At 45.2% G+C, this 17079-nt stretch overlaps 1 protein-coding gene across 1 annotated transcript; it reads right to left on the bottom strand.

Annotated features, from left to right (window-relative positions):
• Nucleotides 1-396: 396 nt before the first annotated feature.
• Nucleotides 397-1368, bottom strand: LOC136628894 (olfactory receptor 4E2-like). Its single transcript, XM_066604986.1, has one exon. The coding sequence runs from the start codon at nt 1366-1368 to the stop codon at nt 397-399; it is 972 nt and encodes a 323-aa protein (XP_066461083.1).
• Nucleotides 1369-17079: the final 15711 nt, after the last annotated feature.

The following is a 17079-nucleotide window of genomic DNA, read 5'->3' as shown; positions in this document are numbered from 1 at the left end:
CTGTCACTGCGAGGTTTGCTTCTTCCTTCATTCTGACGTCACTGTAAGTGTAACGCAGGCCAAGCATGCATGATTAGGTCTTCATTCATTTCAATGGGGCTAAGCAAATGCAGCTCAGTTATCTCTGTAGTCCCATTGAAAGTGAGTGGAGTGCTAGTCTGCTTGTGTGATCAGCGTTCCATTCAGTCTTCTTCTCACTGTGGAGGGTGCAGTAAGACCACAGTAAGGAGCATGGGGGAAACAAAACTCCTGTTCTCGGGAGGGAACGTAGGAGTAAGACCTCCACCGATAAGCAAATTAGTGAGAAATTCTTGTACAACACTTTTAAGATATTCATGAAGTCAAACTTTAAAAAAATATTATACCTTTTTCTTAGAATTACCAAGAATGTACATATTATTGATGATCTTTATTGCTGATGTGTATCTTTGTTGTACAATGTGGAAAGATTTTGCTTCTGGAAAACTTTATGACAGCATTTTTGACCTCCTGGTTTCGTAATGTGTAGATAATTGGGTTTAATAAAGGAGTCAACACCGTGTAGAGGATAGATATCAACTTATCTGATGGATAATTGACAGGTGGTCTTAAATAAATAAATATGCAGGGTCCAAAAAAGAATGTAACAACCAAGATATGGGAAGCACAGGTGGAAAAGGCCTTGCGCCTCCCTTCTGATGAACGGATCTTTAAGATTGTTGTAATGATGCCAAGATAGGAAAACAATAAAATGACAAAACAAGTAAGGGAAATCATTCCACTGTTGGCAATGATAGACATATCTATAAAGTACGTGTCAGCACAGGCGAGCACTGCGAGTGGATGAACATCACAGAAAAAGTGATTGATTTTGTTTGGACCACAAAATGGGAGTTGATATGTGAGAAATGCTTGAGTGAATGAGTGTAGAAAACCTGCAAACCAGCTAAATGTCACCAGGCAGAAGCAAAACCTATGATTCATGACTGCGTGATAGCGTAGTGGATTACAAATGGCCACATAACGATCGTATGCCATGACGGTAAGTAGGAAGCACTCAGTGCCACCAAATAAATGAAGGAAGAAGAGCTGAGATATGCATTGGTTAAATGAGATTGTCTTTTTGCCTGAAAGTATGTTAGTAAGTAACCTTGGTATGGTGACTGAAGAGTAGCACATGTCCAAAAAGGACAAGTTACTAAGGAAGAAGTACATTGGGGAATGTAGATGTGAGTCTACATGGACTGCAGTTATAATGGCCAGGTTCCCTGATAAAGTCATTAAATACAAAACCAGGAAAAAAACTGAGAAAATGACATGTAATTCATGCGAGCTGGAGAGACCACTAAGTGTGAACTCCTTCACTGAACTTTGATTCGTGAAGACCATCATGTGTTCCTCTGATGCCTGTTTTTAACAGAATACGACAAGGCTTTATAAAATAAACACAAATGCAGATAAATAAGATTTAGGACTCAGAGGCACATGGCCTCATTATTGTTCCTTACAATCTCTATACACAGCCACAAAATATTACCTAGAATCCGTATGTATCTCTATATCAATCCTATTTCATGAATGTCATACTTACACAGACTGCACGGTGTCTTAGAACAATATTTCTCATCTAATATTTATATTATTTTTTCTGGTGCATTTGCAAAAAGAAATTCCCCTGAAACCCATTAAGAGATGTAAAAATAACTTATTTAATTCTAATTAATATAATTACTAATACAAACCTTTGACTTGACTCACTAAATGTAAATAAAATCTGTCTCTTATTGGGTAGATGGAGTATGTAATTGACTATGACACCATTGGAACAGCGAGTAGAATTTAATAGAAATTAATACTGTATGTGGAATTGTACCCCATAAATCCTTCTCCTTCATTCTTTTCTGCTGCAGTGCAGAAACTGTGGGTATTAGTGTAGTATGTCTCCACCGCAAGTATGGGTTGGCCGGGCTCACCTACAGGTCACGCCCCAAGCTGGCAAAAGCTCCCGATTGGCCAGAGACATACTACACTAGTACCACTCAGTACTAGTAGGTGGCTCCCAGCTTCGGCATGACTACAGCCAGGAATCTCCCGGATACTCCTCCCGAGTGATGCTGGCTACTAGGCTGACACTGAGCTCCAGCATTACTACAGCCAAGACGCTCCCTCCAGACACTCCTCCCAACCGACCGGTGCTTGACCGGAAGGCTGACACTCCGGCACTGGTTGGGATGCAGAGGGGGAACACTTAGCTCCAGCATTACTGCATCCAGGAAGGTCCCTCCAGACATTCCTCCTGACCGATGCTGGAACAGAGGGCTGACACTCCGGGACAAGTTGAGATGCAGAGGGCTGACACTTAGCTCCGGCATTACTGCAGCCAGGAAGCTCCCATGGGACACTCTTCCCGACCGGAGGGCTGACACTCCAGCACCGGTTGGGATGCGGAAGGCTGACACTCCAGCACCCGTCAGGATAAGGAGGGCTGGAAGCCACCTAATAGTACTGAGCGGTAGTATGTCTCCAGCCAATCGAGAGCTTTTGCCAGCTTGGGGCGTGACATGGGCATTACCTGTAGGTGAGCCTGGCCAACCCATACTTACGGTGGAGATATACTACACTTATACCGAAACTGTGAACAGGAATAGATTTTCATGCTAACCAATTAGTGTTTCACTGCTCCTATACACTGGCCCATCACACACAAAGAAAAAACTTAGATGACACAGTATTTCTTAACATTGTGGCCAATGAAGAATATATACCACTGTGTGGCTAAGCAGTGGTCATATGATATGTTAGAGTCTTCCACTGAAGTAATACGTTGGGGATTAACCTGACGTAGAAATGAAGGAAGCAAAAACTTTTCTTCTCAGTCTTTGAAACAACCATGATTGACACAGTACTTGACATGATTAACTAGCAACTTGATTATTTAATTCCAAATACAAAAGTAAGTGACCCATTATGTAATGTAACTTCCCGCTGTCGTACAAACATGAAATTTGGCACGACCATTCTTTAGATCCTGAATAAGAAAAGTAATGGAGTTGCAACATGATTATTCAATGCCAAGTACAAAAGTAAGTGACCCCATATGAAATGTATCTAATTTAATTCTCCAACTTCCCGGTGTTGTACAAACTTAAATTTGGCACAACCATTCTTTAGGTCCTAAATAGGAAAAGTAAAGGGTTCACAACTTGATTAATCAATGCTAAATGCAAAAGCAAGTGACCCCCTGTGTAATGTACATAATCTAATTCTCTAACTTACCGGTGTCATGAAAACTTGAAATTTGGCACGACCATTCTTTTGGTTCTACATAGGGAAATTAAAGGGGTCACAATTTGGTTATTCAATGCTAAATGCAAAAGTAAGTGACCCCCTATGTTATGTAGCTTCCCAGTTTCTTACTAACGTGAAATTTGGCATGAGCATTCTTTAGGTCCTAAATGGGAAAAGTAAAGGGTTTGCAACTTGACTATTTAATTCTAATTGCAAAAGTAAGTGACCCCCTATGTTATGTACCTAATCTAAAGCTCTAACTTCCCGGTGTTATATATTATACAAACATGAAATTTGGTATGACCGTTCTTTAAATCCTCAATAGGAAAAGTAAAGGGGTTGAAACTTGATTATCAATTCTAAGTGCAAAAGTAAGTGACCTCCTATGTAATGTATTTAATAACACACAACTGTACCGCACGATTTGGCATGAGCATTCTTTAGATGGTAATTAGCAAGGCAAAGGGGTCACAACTTCAATATTCAATTCTAAGCCTGAAAAACTGTAAAAATCCGCGGTACATGAGATAGTTCTTTTCTCAGAAACCATAAAGCCTACCTCACCACTATGTGTATATAATTAGGAGAATCTACCTTCCCTCTATATATATTGTGAGGGATTAGCATTTAGGGGCAGTAGCAGCGTGGGCATCCGCGGCCAGAGACAGTGACACCGGGCAACAACGTTCTTTAGTCCAGGCTTTGCCTGGGTTTATTGCAGCAGAAACACAAATAAAACAGGCCTTGACTTCAGGCCAACATAAAATAATCACCTGCTCGTCTGAGCACTTACTACACAAGAGTCCGGCCCTGACTACTCACTTCCAAAATGTCACATAGCCAGTCCGGTCCTCAGACCTGTGGAGGTCTCACCACACCCTCCTGGGTGTTGAGGTTAGGGGCATCACCCTGTCAACCTCGCCTTTTGGCTCTCTCAGCCCACACGCTGGGCTAGCCGGGCTCCTTGCTCTGCAGAGCCCTCTCTCTGTCTCTCAGCCAGATGCTTTCTCTCTGGCTCTCAGCCAGATGCTTTCTGTCCATCTCTAACCTGCAGGCCCAGGCTTTATAAGGCCTGGTACCAGCCCCACCTGGTACGTGGGAGTGGCCATCCCACCCTTCACTTTGACCACTCCCAGAAAGCCGGCCCGGACTATGCGGCTTGGAGCCACTTACCAAACTACAGCGTGTCAGTAACATAGCGTTACTGACACAGAAATGCTGGCTTCCTCCACCGAGCCCAGGCGACTCGGTGGCACGTATCCGCCCTCCAGCACTTTGTCAGTCACTGTCTTACATACCCTCCCCCTCTGTTCGAGCCCGTGGGTTCGGACACTTAGCTGTCCTGAAATGCGTCCTTGACAAGGCCTGGGTGTTGGGCCTTCGGTCCCATGCTCAAAGTCTCTTCTTCTTGGCCCTCCCGGGTCAAAGCTCCAGGCTCGGGGGTCTCTTTCTAGTGCAAGAACCTTGTCTCTGTGTTCTTCCAGTTCCTTTACCTCTGACTCTGACTTTTTCTTGGTAGTATTCAGTTCACTGATGAGCTGGTCCTTGGAGCCAGCATCCCTGTGATAGGCTTCTACCATTTGGACAAACAGTTTCTTCACTTTTGGGGTTTGCTTTTGTACGTCACTATTCTTTTGCTGCAGTTCTTTCAAGACTTCTGCGTCCCCTTGTGAGACCGTCTGAGCCTCAGTAGTCTCCTTTTGTAAACATAAATTGGCACTCTTTACTACTTGTAACTTTTTCAGATTCTTTAACAAAATCCCCTTTTTTCTTTTCTGTCTGAACTGGGTTTTAGACATGTCAGGTCTCTGAACCCTTCTTTCAGCCGCTTGGCTATCTGATTTACAGCATTTCATCTTCATGCACAACTTCTCTGAGAACTGCTGAAGCTCTGCTCTGCCTGACACTACTTTCAGGGGGCGCTTCAGGGTTAGCGCTTCAGTCTCTTTCTTAATATTCTCCAGCAGGATCTCCATTTCTGCTACCGGTCGTTGGAACACTCCTTTGGGCTTTTCCCGTATCCGGGTTCTCTTCTTAGCATCTGTATTAGCGCTAATCCAGCCTTGCATTTCAGTGTGCACAAGCTTGTTACGCCTTTCTTTTGCAACTTTAGGAAACACTGACTTCTCCTCAGTAAGCCACTGTTCACACATCTTTTGTTTCTTCTCCCAGTTGGATGCCATCTGACATTGGTAACCAAGCTCCACACTAATGTCTTCTACTTCCTGCTGAAGACTCACTGTAAACTTCTCAAGTTCATCATAGACATCAGTTTGAAGACAAATCAGCTGATTTAGCGCTTCCACTTCTAGGATTTCACTGTCTTGCTCTTCAACCGTGACCCAGCATGCAGGGTTCTCATACAGTTTCTCTTCCCTCTCTGACATCATTTTCAGGGTGTGCGTTAAAGTTAACACTTCGGTCTCTTTCATACAGACCCTTTCTTCAGCACGCCCACATTCAGTGACATATCTTGCCGACCTGATTTTCTCTTCTGTGAGCTGCTGTTCCCATAGTTGCTGTGTCTTTCTTAGTTTGGACACAAGCTCCTTTCGGAGACCAAGCTTCACAGAAGCACCTTCTATCTCTTGCTGAAGATGTACTTTAACCTTCTCGAGCTTATCACAAGCAGCTGTCTTCTCTACACACTGCTGCCTTGTAGTTTCTAATTCTCCTTGTATTTCTCTTTTCTGCTCTTCCACAGAATCCAGACACAAAGCACTCTTCTCCAGTCTATCTTCCAGATCCACCACCTCAGCCTGAAGTGTTGCAATCTGCTCTGATAGGTTTCTCTTAGCTTTTGCATCCTCCCCTACTTGCTTGAGGAGCACATTTTTCTCATCTTGCATAGCCTTCAGGTGTGCACTGAGACCATGCTTCTGCTGCTTCTGTTCTTGCAGTAACTTCTGAGACTCTTCAGTCTGAGCTTCCAGCTTCTCCTGCAGCCTGCTCACCTGCTCAGACAACGCTGTCTGCACACTGTCACCTTTCGTTATCTTTATTTGTAGCTCTTGAAGCTGCATCTCTACTATGTCTTTCTTGCATTCATATGCATACTTGTCTTCCAACAACCCCTTCACCTTTCGGGACAGCTCAAGACACTCAGTTTCCAATGTTTCTTTCACTTTTTCAAGTTGCTTCAACTGCTTGGACAGTTTCCCCACAGCTACAGCATGACTCCGTTCCAGCTCCTGGATTTGGGTTCCATGTACTTCAGCTTCCTCATCCAAGCTCATCTGTAGCTGGGACACCAGTCTCTCGAGCAGCACTTCCTGGTTTTCCTTGTGACCCAGTAAGTCTTCCAAGAACTCTGCTTGCTTTTCGGTCTGACTGCACGCAGCTTTCTGTATTTCCAGCTCTTCCTTGAGCTGACTTACTTGGCACTCCCAGTCACCATTTTTCTTTGCTAGCTGCATTTTCAACACTGCAACCTGATTCTGCAAACCTGTAGTTTGATTACGTGCATCTGTAGAAGCTCTTTCTAACTTGCAACACGTCATCTCCAACTCTTGGGTTTTCATTTGCAGTTTCTTATAGTCCTGTTCATACTGCGCAGCTTGTGCCTCCAGACATACTCTGCGTTCAGCCTCCTCCTTAGCCAACCTCTCAAAATGCTCCTTCTCCTTTAAGAGAGCTGCACTTTTTGTTTTCAGCTGCTCCACCTCTTGAAGACTAGTTTCTTTCTCAAACTGTGTTTTCAACTTTTCACACTTAGGGGCTTGTTCTCCCAACACAGCCGTGTGATCCGTTTCAGTTGGTCGTATAAGGGGCTCATTCCCTGTAGTCTTGAGTGAATCTGTCAGTGCAGCCAACTGCTTGATTGGGAGTTGCCTTTCCTCCCGCTGCTGAACCATGGTCTCCTGTTGCTGCACCGTCTCTTGCACGGCTAAACGGTTGGCTTCCGCCAGGAGAGCATTGGTCTCGGCCTGAGCTCTCATGGCCTCCTCATGGACCTTTTGCTGGGTCGCCGTCATTTGTTGCTGCTGAGCAAACGTTTGTTGTTGCTGCAAGTTCACTTGTTGCTGCTGAGCAAACGTTTGTTGCTGCTGCATGTTCATTTGTTGCTGCTGCATGTTCATTTGCACCAGCTGCTTTATCAGTTCTTCCATCTTGGCTGTATCTGGTTGCTGCGCTGTTGCAACTTCCACCCGGGACCTGGGGGTTACAGCACTCTCAGACAATCTCTCTTGGGCGGTTGCACTTAGCAACGGTTCTCCAGTTGCTGTAGCAAAATGTCCATTAATTGGTGTATGTCTCTTTAAGACCGCTGCCCGCATCCTCCACCATATGTGAGGGATTAGCGTTTAGGGGCAGTAGCAGAGTGGGCATCCGCGGCCAGAGACAGTGACACCGGGCAACAACGTTCTTTAGTCCAGGCTTTGCCTGGGTTTATTGCAGCAGAAACACAAATAAAACAGGCCTTGACTTCAGGCCAACATAAAATAATCACCTGCTCGTCTGACGCTTACTACACAAGAGTCCGGCCCTGACTACTCACTTCCAAAATGTCACATAGCCAGTCCGGTCCTCAGACCTGTGGAGGTCTCACCACACCCTCCTGGGTGTTGAGGTTAGGGGCGTCACCCTGTCACCTCGCCTTTTGGCTCTCTCAGCCCACACGCTGGGCTAGCCGGGCTCCTTGCTCTGCAGAGCCCTCTCTCTGGCTCTCAGCCAGATGCTTTCTCTCTGGCTCTCAGCCAGATGCTTTCTGTCCATCTCTAACCTGCAGGCCCAGGCTTTATAAGGCCTGGTACCAGCCCCACCTGGTACGTGGGAGTGGCCATCCCACCCTTCACTTTGACCACTCCCGGAAAGCCGGCCCGGACTATGCGGCTTGGAGCCACTTACCAAACTACAGCGTGTCAGTAACATAGCGTTACTGACACAGAAATGCTGGCTTCCTCCACCGAGCCCAGGCTGCTCGGTGGCACGTATCCACCCTCCAGCACTTTGTCAGTCACTGTCTTACAATATATACTAAGCAGAATCTAATGATCCTCTGTGTGCATATACTGAAAGGCTGTAAAGCATATAAAAAGCAGCCATGGAGTGTAGGGATGGAGCATTCCTTTAAGGCTAAGAAGAGGATGTGAGCTCCAGTCTGGGGCTAAATTTGAATAAAACGTGGCATTACCTTTAAGGCTAAAAAGTGAGGAGAGTGGTAGGGGTGGCAAATTCTGCAGAGGGACATCAGTACATGCAGCCAGAGGAGAATCTGATGCTTCTCTGTGTGTAGACATATTTTATTCCTCGGTTCCTCTGAAGTAACTATGACTTCATAATATTTTCAGTGCAAACAACACACAAAAACCTATACCAAGTGAACTCTGGTGAATCCGGATATATCAGCTAGTTATTAAATATATGTGCACTGTATCCCCCCCCCCCCCTCCCTATTTTTATTTAAGGTTTTGCTTTTCTTTGTTTCTATGTTCTTTACTTTCTGTCTGAAATATATTTATATTTTTTTAATATCAACCAACCATTAAAAATTGACTTTTCCTGTGATCTTTGTGGAACGGATTTATTCAAAGTCAATCGTTGACACCATTACTTCATGTTACCTTGGACCTCAAGGGGATGTCTTTTGGACTTATCCTTGACTCCCCCCACTCCCCGTCCCTTTTCTCCAAAGAAAGTGTGTTTCTTTGGGGATCCTGCCAATTATTGGTTCATATTTTGGGGGTTAGACTTCTTGAGTGCAGGAGATTTTTTTCATTTACTTGCATTTTGGCTTTGTAAGAGACCCTTGGTATCTCAGAATACTCCTTGAATCTGCTATCCTCCTTTGGATGTCTCCCATACCATTTGCATTATGTCAGAAACGCTCTTTTCTCCTTAGGGAGAGCAACTATATACTATAAACTAAATGAGGAGACTCAAATGGCCACGCATGCTCCTCTGGGTAATATGCAAATAAGGGAGATGGAATAAATCCTCCACAGTGCCACCTATTGAAAGGCAGCATTCCTTCAAGTCAAAGTCAGACCTTTTATACAAGCCTTGTTACTGTACACTGATGAAGGGCAATAACCTGGAAACAGCTGTATGTACATGGAGTCTGGCTTTACTGTTAATTCCCAGTCATTGTAACAAGGCTTGTATAAAAGGTCTGACTTTGACTTGAAGGAATGCTGCCTTTCAATAGGTGGCACTGTGGAGGATTTATTCCATCTCCCTTATTTGCATTATGTTGCACACCTATAGCCAAGGCATAGTGGTCAACCCTTTCAGGTTGTGCCGTACACACCAGGTGAGTCCATCTCATTTATCCATTGAGACATTAACACTATTTATAAGGGGCTGATTATGTATGTTCTTAAACTCTTGATATTATGGCACTGATGCCAGTAGAACAGGTAGTGGGGATGCAGCTCTGGGACCCATATCTACTGTATCTGTAGTTCTGCCCCCAATTTCCCTAACTTAGCTTAATGCAGTAACTAGAGTGGTTGCTACTTATAGAAACAGCTGAGCAGGCATGGCTGAGCTGCTTCCATAATTCCCATAGAAGTCAATGGGAGTTAAACAGCATACCACAATGAGCTAAACTGTATCCCATGGCTCCTTTCCTTTGAAGTTTCATTGGATGAATACAAGATGGTTGCCACCAAGATGGCTGACAGGCACCACCATAATGCCAAAAAGTTTATCTCTATCAATCTAAGTGTTCTATAAAGTTTCTTGCTTGTATGTCTTTTTGTTCAGAAGAAATTCTGGGTGTCCCTGACATTAGAATCACCCTGTATATATGTTCAATATAACACAACATATTTACATGTTTGCAAAGGGTACCCTTCAATATGCAGCTGTAATATGACCATTGTATGAGGCCTTAGAGCTTAATATTCCTTGTAAATACCCCACATGAGCTCATTGACTTAAATCTTCCATTTAATCCATTAAGTGTATGGTCTGGTTGAAGACAATTTGCCTCACTTAAACATATGAGTACAGTAACACTTTTTGTGCAATAACCTTGCAAAAGTGTATGGAGCAGGAACAAACTAGCACCCATAATGTACTGTACATTCTTGTCATAGCGTTTTTAAGATGTTAGACCTTGGCCCAAGTATTTGGAAGACTATTTTGGAAGTCCACTTGTTATCAAAGAATAAAATTAGGTGCTCTCCCCGGAATTGGCACTGCTGTCTATATTCCCCGGATCAGTGAGAGAAGCCAAGGCGAGCCTCCTTAGATTTTTTGGTATAGTAACCAGGAGAATTATCCCAAGACTATGGCAGACTACAACTGCCCGGACCCAGGTGATGTGGGTAGAGGAACTACATACGCTAATGCATTTTGATGTGCTGGGAGCAGAGGAATTAGACGCCTGGGAGGGGAACTACCACACATGAAAGGGTCTGGTTGGATTTCAGGTCCTCATTTGGACTTGGGAGATGGATAGAGTCATGAACCGTATGAGGTGATGGGACCCCATTTGGGGAAGTAGACCCTGTCAAGGAGTATATCCTTCCTTCACATTCCTCACCCCCTTTACCCCCTTCTGTCCCAGTTTTTGAGGTTGTCTCCCACTTAATATAAATCTGCAAGTTTGAGATAATAGAGAAAATATCAGAGAAGACTCCTACAACACAGATATCTCAGAAAATTAGGCAGGAGGTATTGTCCAACTGCTGATTTTCGGGTAGTGTAACATATTTCCTGATATGTTTGAGCTCTTTCTCCCCCCCCCCTGCCCCCCCCCCCCCCCCCCCACACACACACACCTCCTTTCCCCTGCCATCACCACGTGTTGATTACAGGTGTAATACTACGCCAAACTGCCATCTTTCCCCACCCTACCCTTTTCCCCTTGTTGATTGATACCATGTATATTGGAAAATGTTTAATAAAAATCTTTTGAACCTAAAGAATAAAATGAGAGCTATGGTCTACTGATCCTTTTTGTTTTTGTCTGTTTGCTTTTTCACTGCCTACTTGAAGGAAAAAGGAACTATACCTAAGTAATAAGCAGCTATACACATCTATTGTCCTGATCAATCTCAAATTCAATAGTCAAAAAGAAAGAACATATTCCTCTTTAAAGTCAAATTAATATATTTGCTGTCCAATGCAGTAAGAAGAAGGTCTGGCACATTTGGATACACAGTCCTTACGGGAAATTATTTCCTTTGATCAGATACAACTTTCCACATAAAACAATGACAAACAATCCCAGGATAAGAAACAAAATGATTTCATGTTTTACTCTCATTTATATTTGCCAAATTTAATTTTTGTAGCCTTTGGAATATCAGAAGGGGAGAAAGGGGGGGGGGGGGGTCAGAGAGATGTCACTATCTTCCTTTGCAAGAGCCAAGCATTCCAAAAGAAACAAGCTTCTTAACTATTTGTAAGACCAACCATATAACATAGATTTAGAACTTATTAAATCATGATGGGTGTATTAGATCACACAGTAACCCTTTTTCTACTTTTTCCTCCTAGATTAATTTCCTCAATCTTTTCCCAGGACAATAAAATCATGCTCATTCAAAGTGTCAAGACAATAATACTTTTCTAAGAAATTAATGAACAGGACAGTGCCTCAAGAAAATTAATTGCAAATGCAGACAAATGGACAAAAAAAGAATGGACTCAGGAGAGGGTATATGTTAGTTATATACCTCCCTCCTTCATAGTATCATAGAATGGTAGAGTTGGAAGGGACCTTCAGGGTCATCTGGTCAAACCACTTGTTTAGTGCAAAATTCACTAAGTCATCCCAGACAGCTATTTGTCCAGCCTTTGTTTGAACACTTCCATTGAAGGAGAACTTTTTTCTAATATCTAATCTGTGTCTCCTCCCTTTCAGTTTCATCCCATTGTTTCTAGTCTTTCCTTGTGCAAATGAGAATAGGTCTGATCCCTCTGCACTGTGACAGCCCTTGAGATATTTGTAGACAGTAAGGATGAGCGAGTATACTCGCTAAGGCACTACTCGCTCGAGTAATGTGCCCTAGACGAGTATCTCCCTGCTCGTCCATAAAGATTCGGGGGCCGGCGCGGGGCAGGGAGCTGCGGGGAAGAGCGGGGAGGAACGGAGGGGAGATCTCTCTCTCCCGCCCGCTCTCCCCTGCTCCCCACCGCGACTCACCTGTCAGCCGCGGCGGTCCCAGAATCTTTATGGACGAGCAGGGAGATACTCGTCTAAGGCACATTACTTGAACGAGTAGTGCCTTAGCGAATATACTCGCTCATCCTTAGTAGACAGCTATTTATGTTTTCTCTGAGCAATCCTCTTTTTCAAGCTAAACATTCCCAGATCCTTTAATCATTCCTCATATGACATGATTTGCAGACCACTCACTATCTTGGTAACTCTTCTCTGAACTTCCCCAGTTTGTTGATGTCTTTTTTAAAGTTGGGTGCCCAGAACTGGATATAGTATTCCAGATGACGTCTGACTAAGGAAGAGTAGAGGGGGATAATTACCTCACATGATCTAGACTCTATGCTTTTCCTAATACATCTCAGAATTGTGTTTGCTTTTTTTGGCTGCTGCCTCACATTGTTGACTCATATTCAGGTAAGTGGAACCACACGATTGCAAATTATCCCTTTTTTGAGCACAGAAGGCTTTTTTCTTGCACTTTGTCTTTTCCAATAACACATTTGTGACAGGTACACACTATACACCCACTCCGGACAGCAGTTCACATACAGATTTCTTACCCAAAAACATACCATCTGTTGGATTCTTTGACATGGATTTCAAAGCATGACAGCAATGCCCTCTCATTCCAATGACGTATACAATCTCAGCCTCCAGGAAGGACAGATAATTCTGCTTTTTACTTTAAGTTTATAGAGTGCTCCGGATCCGGCTGCGAGAATTTTAGCAGCGGGAGACGACCCGACCGCCTGCAGAAAGCAGCGCGGGCTTTCACCTCTCCCGCAGCCCCGGCTCTTTCATGAGCCGGCTGCCGGCGCATGCGCAGAGCGGAGCTGGCGGCCGGTGAGTGAAGTATGGCATGCCGCGGTTTGTTTGCTGCGCGAGATTTCGCGTGGCCAAATGGCGTCCGTCTGTGTAGGATTGCGTTTGTTAACGCAATCCTATGCAGGCTTCCAGGGGCAGAAATCCTGCTGGAAATCCCGCCACAGAATTTCCGTCTGTCTGCAGGCGGCCTAAGAGAAGAGAAAATCACTGCATTCTTCGCTAAGACACGGAGTGGGATTTTCTAATTTGCCAATTGGCATGTTTTTATGCATCTAAATTAATTGTTTATATTCGAGCCCGAAGAAGCTTTCAAATCACAGACACATTAGATGTAATTAAAAGTCATCCCTTTATTCCATTAACAAGCAGAAGTATAAATAAAGCTAGAACACACCTCACTTCTAATAATTAGAATTTATTATAATTCATTTATTATCATTAGTTATTAAAACTAAACAAGAATAGTGATGTCTTAATTGTCAGACAGGACTTCTCTCAGGCTGATTGGAGCTATTTGTCATGAGACTTCTATAAAATGGCCTTCTCATGGAGAACAGATGCTGATAGCAAGTGCAGTCTGGTCCTCTTGTCTCAAAGTATTGAACAGACTGAGCTGTACTGACAGAGGAAGGTTGTGTACTAAATGTACATCTGAAAAGTTCTCGTAAAGTAAAATATCAATAATATGATATGACAGGCTGAAGCATACAGGGTGGATAGAAGATACAAAATGGATTCATATTTACTGCTCTAACATCTATTTAGGTGTAGAATATTATAACCATGTTAGTGTAGGATAGTATCACCTTGATATTGCTTGATACATTTAAAATCACAAAGTATTAATTATTTATATTTGTTATTTCACTGATTACAAATATATTTTTGTACAGCAGCAGCTTCCTTCATGGTGTTCTTCCATATTTTTTCAATGTTTCTTTCAAATAGGGGACACATGAACAGATGTTTATGTAGAGTCTTCTGTAGGTCTTTGCAATTACCATTGGGTTCTTTCCCATCTCTTTTGATTTCCATTGGGTTCTTTCCCATCTCTTAAGGTTTGGCAATCCCAACCAGACGAACACTGTTTTGAGTTGAACTGTGCTAAATGTTTGGTCCAGCAGGAACCCAAACTGAGCTTTTAGCAAAATTTTACTTCTAACTGAATTCCAGTGGTTTGGCTCCCGCAACACTAGTCCTGAACACTAATGTTAAAGAACTTCTGTAAGTGCGTAAGAAATCACCAATACCAGGTAGGATTAAAATAATCAGTCACTAGCGACAACACCCATTGACGAAAATTCAGAGACAAAGTATCTGAATAACAGTCAATGGTGGCAGGTTCTGCTGCCCTCCCCTGCTCATTGCTGTGTTTTATTAAGTCATAAAAGGGGTGTTTATCAATGTACACAAGTGGGCTGCTCTAGACATGGTTACTAGAGATGAGCGAACGTACTCGTCCGAGCTTGATACTCGTTCTAGTATTAGCGTGTTCGAGATGCTCGTTACTCGTAACGAGTACCACGCGATGTTCGGGTTACTTTCACTTTCATCTCTGAGACGTTAGCGCGCTTTTCTGGCCAATAGAAAGACAGAGAAGGCATTACAACTTCCCCCTGCGACGTTCAAGCCCTATACCACCCCCCTGCAGTGAGTGGCTGGCGAGATCAGGTGTCACCCGAGTATAAAAATCGGCCCCTCCCGCGGCTCGCCTCAGATGCATTCTGACATAGTTCAGGGAAAGTGCTGCTAGGGAGAGCGTTAGGAGTTATTTTAGGCTTCAAGAACCCCAACGGTCCTTCTTAGGGCCACATCTAACCGTGTGTAGTAGTGTGGAGGCTGCTTTTTGCAGTGTTGCACTTTTTTTTTTTTTCGTATATCGGCCGTGCAGAGCATTGCGCCCTGCACTAATACTCCAGGGCCAGAAGCGCTTGGGCAGGGACAGAAGACATATTGATTGAATATACGCAGTGGGCCTTTGCAAAAAAATTTGGGGGAAAAAATCTATTTGGGCTGCCTGTGAGTGTCCTCAGTGTTGTGGGTCTCTGCTGGGTATAGTAGTTCTCCAAATTCATACGCAGCCAGCTAAGTGTTACAGCAGGCTTGCGCAAAATTATTTCCTGGCTCTGTCTGGGCTGTGAAATCACCACTGTATTGCAGTCCACAGTGCAACACTCTGCAGTTCTTTGACATACTCCAGGGCCAGAAGCGCTTAGGCAGGGACAGAAGACATATTGATTATTGATTGAATATAGGCAGTGGGCCTTTGCAAATTCATTTGGGGGAAAAAATCTATTTGGGCTGCCTGTCACTGTCCTCAGTGTTCTGGGTCTCTGCTGGGTGTAGTAGTTCTCCAAATTCATACGCAGCCAGCTAAGTGTTACAGCAGGCTTGCGCAAAATTATTTCCTGGCGTTCCGTAAGCGAAGTCAGCCTCCAACCACAGGCCAATAAGCGGCACATTTAATTACAGCGTTCTGTTTCTGCACTACTGGTAATACAGCATGCTGAGGGGTAGGAGTAGGCCTAGAGGACGTGGACGCGGGCGAGGACGCGGAGGCCCAAGTCAGGGTGTGGGCACAGGCCGAGCCAGTGCGGTGGCCAGGGGTAGAGGCAGGGCCAGACCGAATAATTCACCAACTGTTTCCCAAACCGCCCCCTCGCGCCATGCCACCCTGCAGAGGTCAAGGTGCTCTACGGTGTGGCAGTTTTTCACAGAGACGCCTGACGACCGACGAACAGTGGTGTGCAACCTTTGTTGCGCCAAGATCAGCTGGGGAGGCACCACCACAAGCATGCGCAGGCATATGATGGCCAAGCACCCCACAAGGTGGGACGAAGGCCGTTCACCGCCTCTGGTTTGCACCACTGCCTCTCCCCCTGTGCCCCAACCTGCCACTGAGATCCAACCCCCCTCTGAGGACACAGGCACTACCGTCTCCTGGCCTGCACCCACACCCTCACCTCCGCTGTCCTCGGACCCATCCAGCAATGTCTCTCAGTGCAGCGTCCAGACGTCGCTAGCGCCACTGTTTGAGTGCAAGCGCAAGTACGCCGCCACGCACCCGCACGCTCAAGCGTTAAACGTGCACATTGCCAAATTGATCAGCCTGGAGATGCTGCCGTATAGGCTTGTGGAAACGGAGGCTTTCAAAAGCATGATGGCGGCGGCGGCCCCGCGCTACTCGGTTCCCAGTCGCCACTACTTTTGCCGATGTGCCGTCCCAGGCCTGCACGACCACGTCTCCCGCAACATTCTACGCGCCCTCACCAACGCGGTTACTGCCAAGGTCCACTTAACAACAGACACGTGGACAAGCACAGGCGGGCAGGGCCACTATATCTCCCTGACGGCACATTGGGTGAATTTAGTGCAGGCTGGGACAGAGTCAGAGCCTGGGACCGCTCACGTCCTACCCACCCCCCAAATTGCGTGCCCCAGCTCGGTGGTGGTATCTGCGGCGGTGTATGCTTCCTCCACTAAACCACCCTCCTCCTCCTCCTACGCAACCTCTGTCTTGCAATCAAGATGTGTCAGCAGCAGCATGTCGCCAGCAGTCGGTGTCGCGCGGCATGGCAGCACAGCAGTGGGCAAGCGTCAGCAGGCCGTGCTGAAACTACTCAGCTTAGGAGATAAGAGGCACACGGCCCACGAAACTGCTGCAGGGTCTGACAGAGCAGACCGACCGCTGGCTTGCGCTGCTGAGCCTCCAACCGGGCATGGTCGTGTGTGACAACGGCCGTAACCTGGTGGCGGCTCTGCAGCTCGGCAGCCTCACGCACGTGCCATGCCTGGCCCATGTCTTTAATTTGGTGGTTCAGCGCTTTCTGAAAAGCTACCCACACTTGTCATACCTGCTCGGAAAGGTG

This window comes from Eleutherodactylus coqui, chromosome 5, assembly GCF_035609145.1.
Source record: "Eleutherodactylus coqui strain aEleCoq1 chromosome 5, aEleCoq1.hap1, whole genome shotgun sequence".
In the NCBI taxonomy this organism is placed as follows: Eukaryota; Metazoa; Chordata; class Amphibia; order Anura; family Eleutherodactylidae; genus Eleutherodactylus; species Eleutherodactylus coqui.
Note: the sequence above shows the minus strand (reverse complement) of the source record. Positions and strands in the feature narration are given on the sequence as shown.

What these genes read in the sequence shown, in the direction of transcription:
- LOC136628894 (XM_066604986.1), bottom strand. Translation starts at nt 1,368, where the DNA reads ATGGTCTTCACGAATCAAAGTTCAGTGAAGGAGTTCACACTTAGTGGT.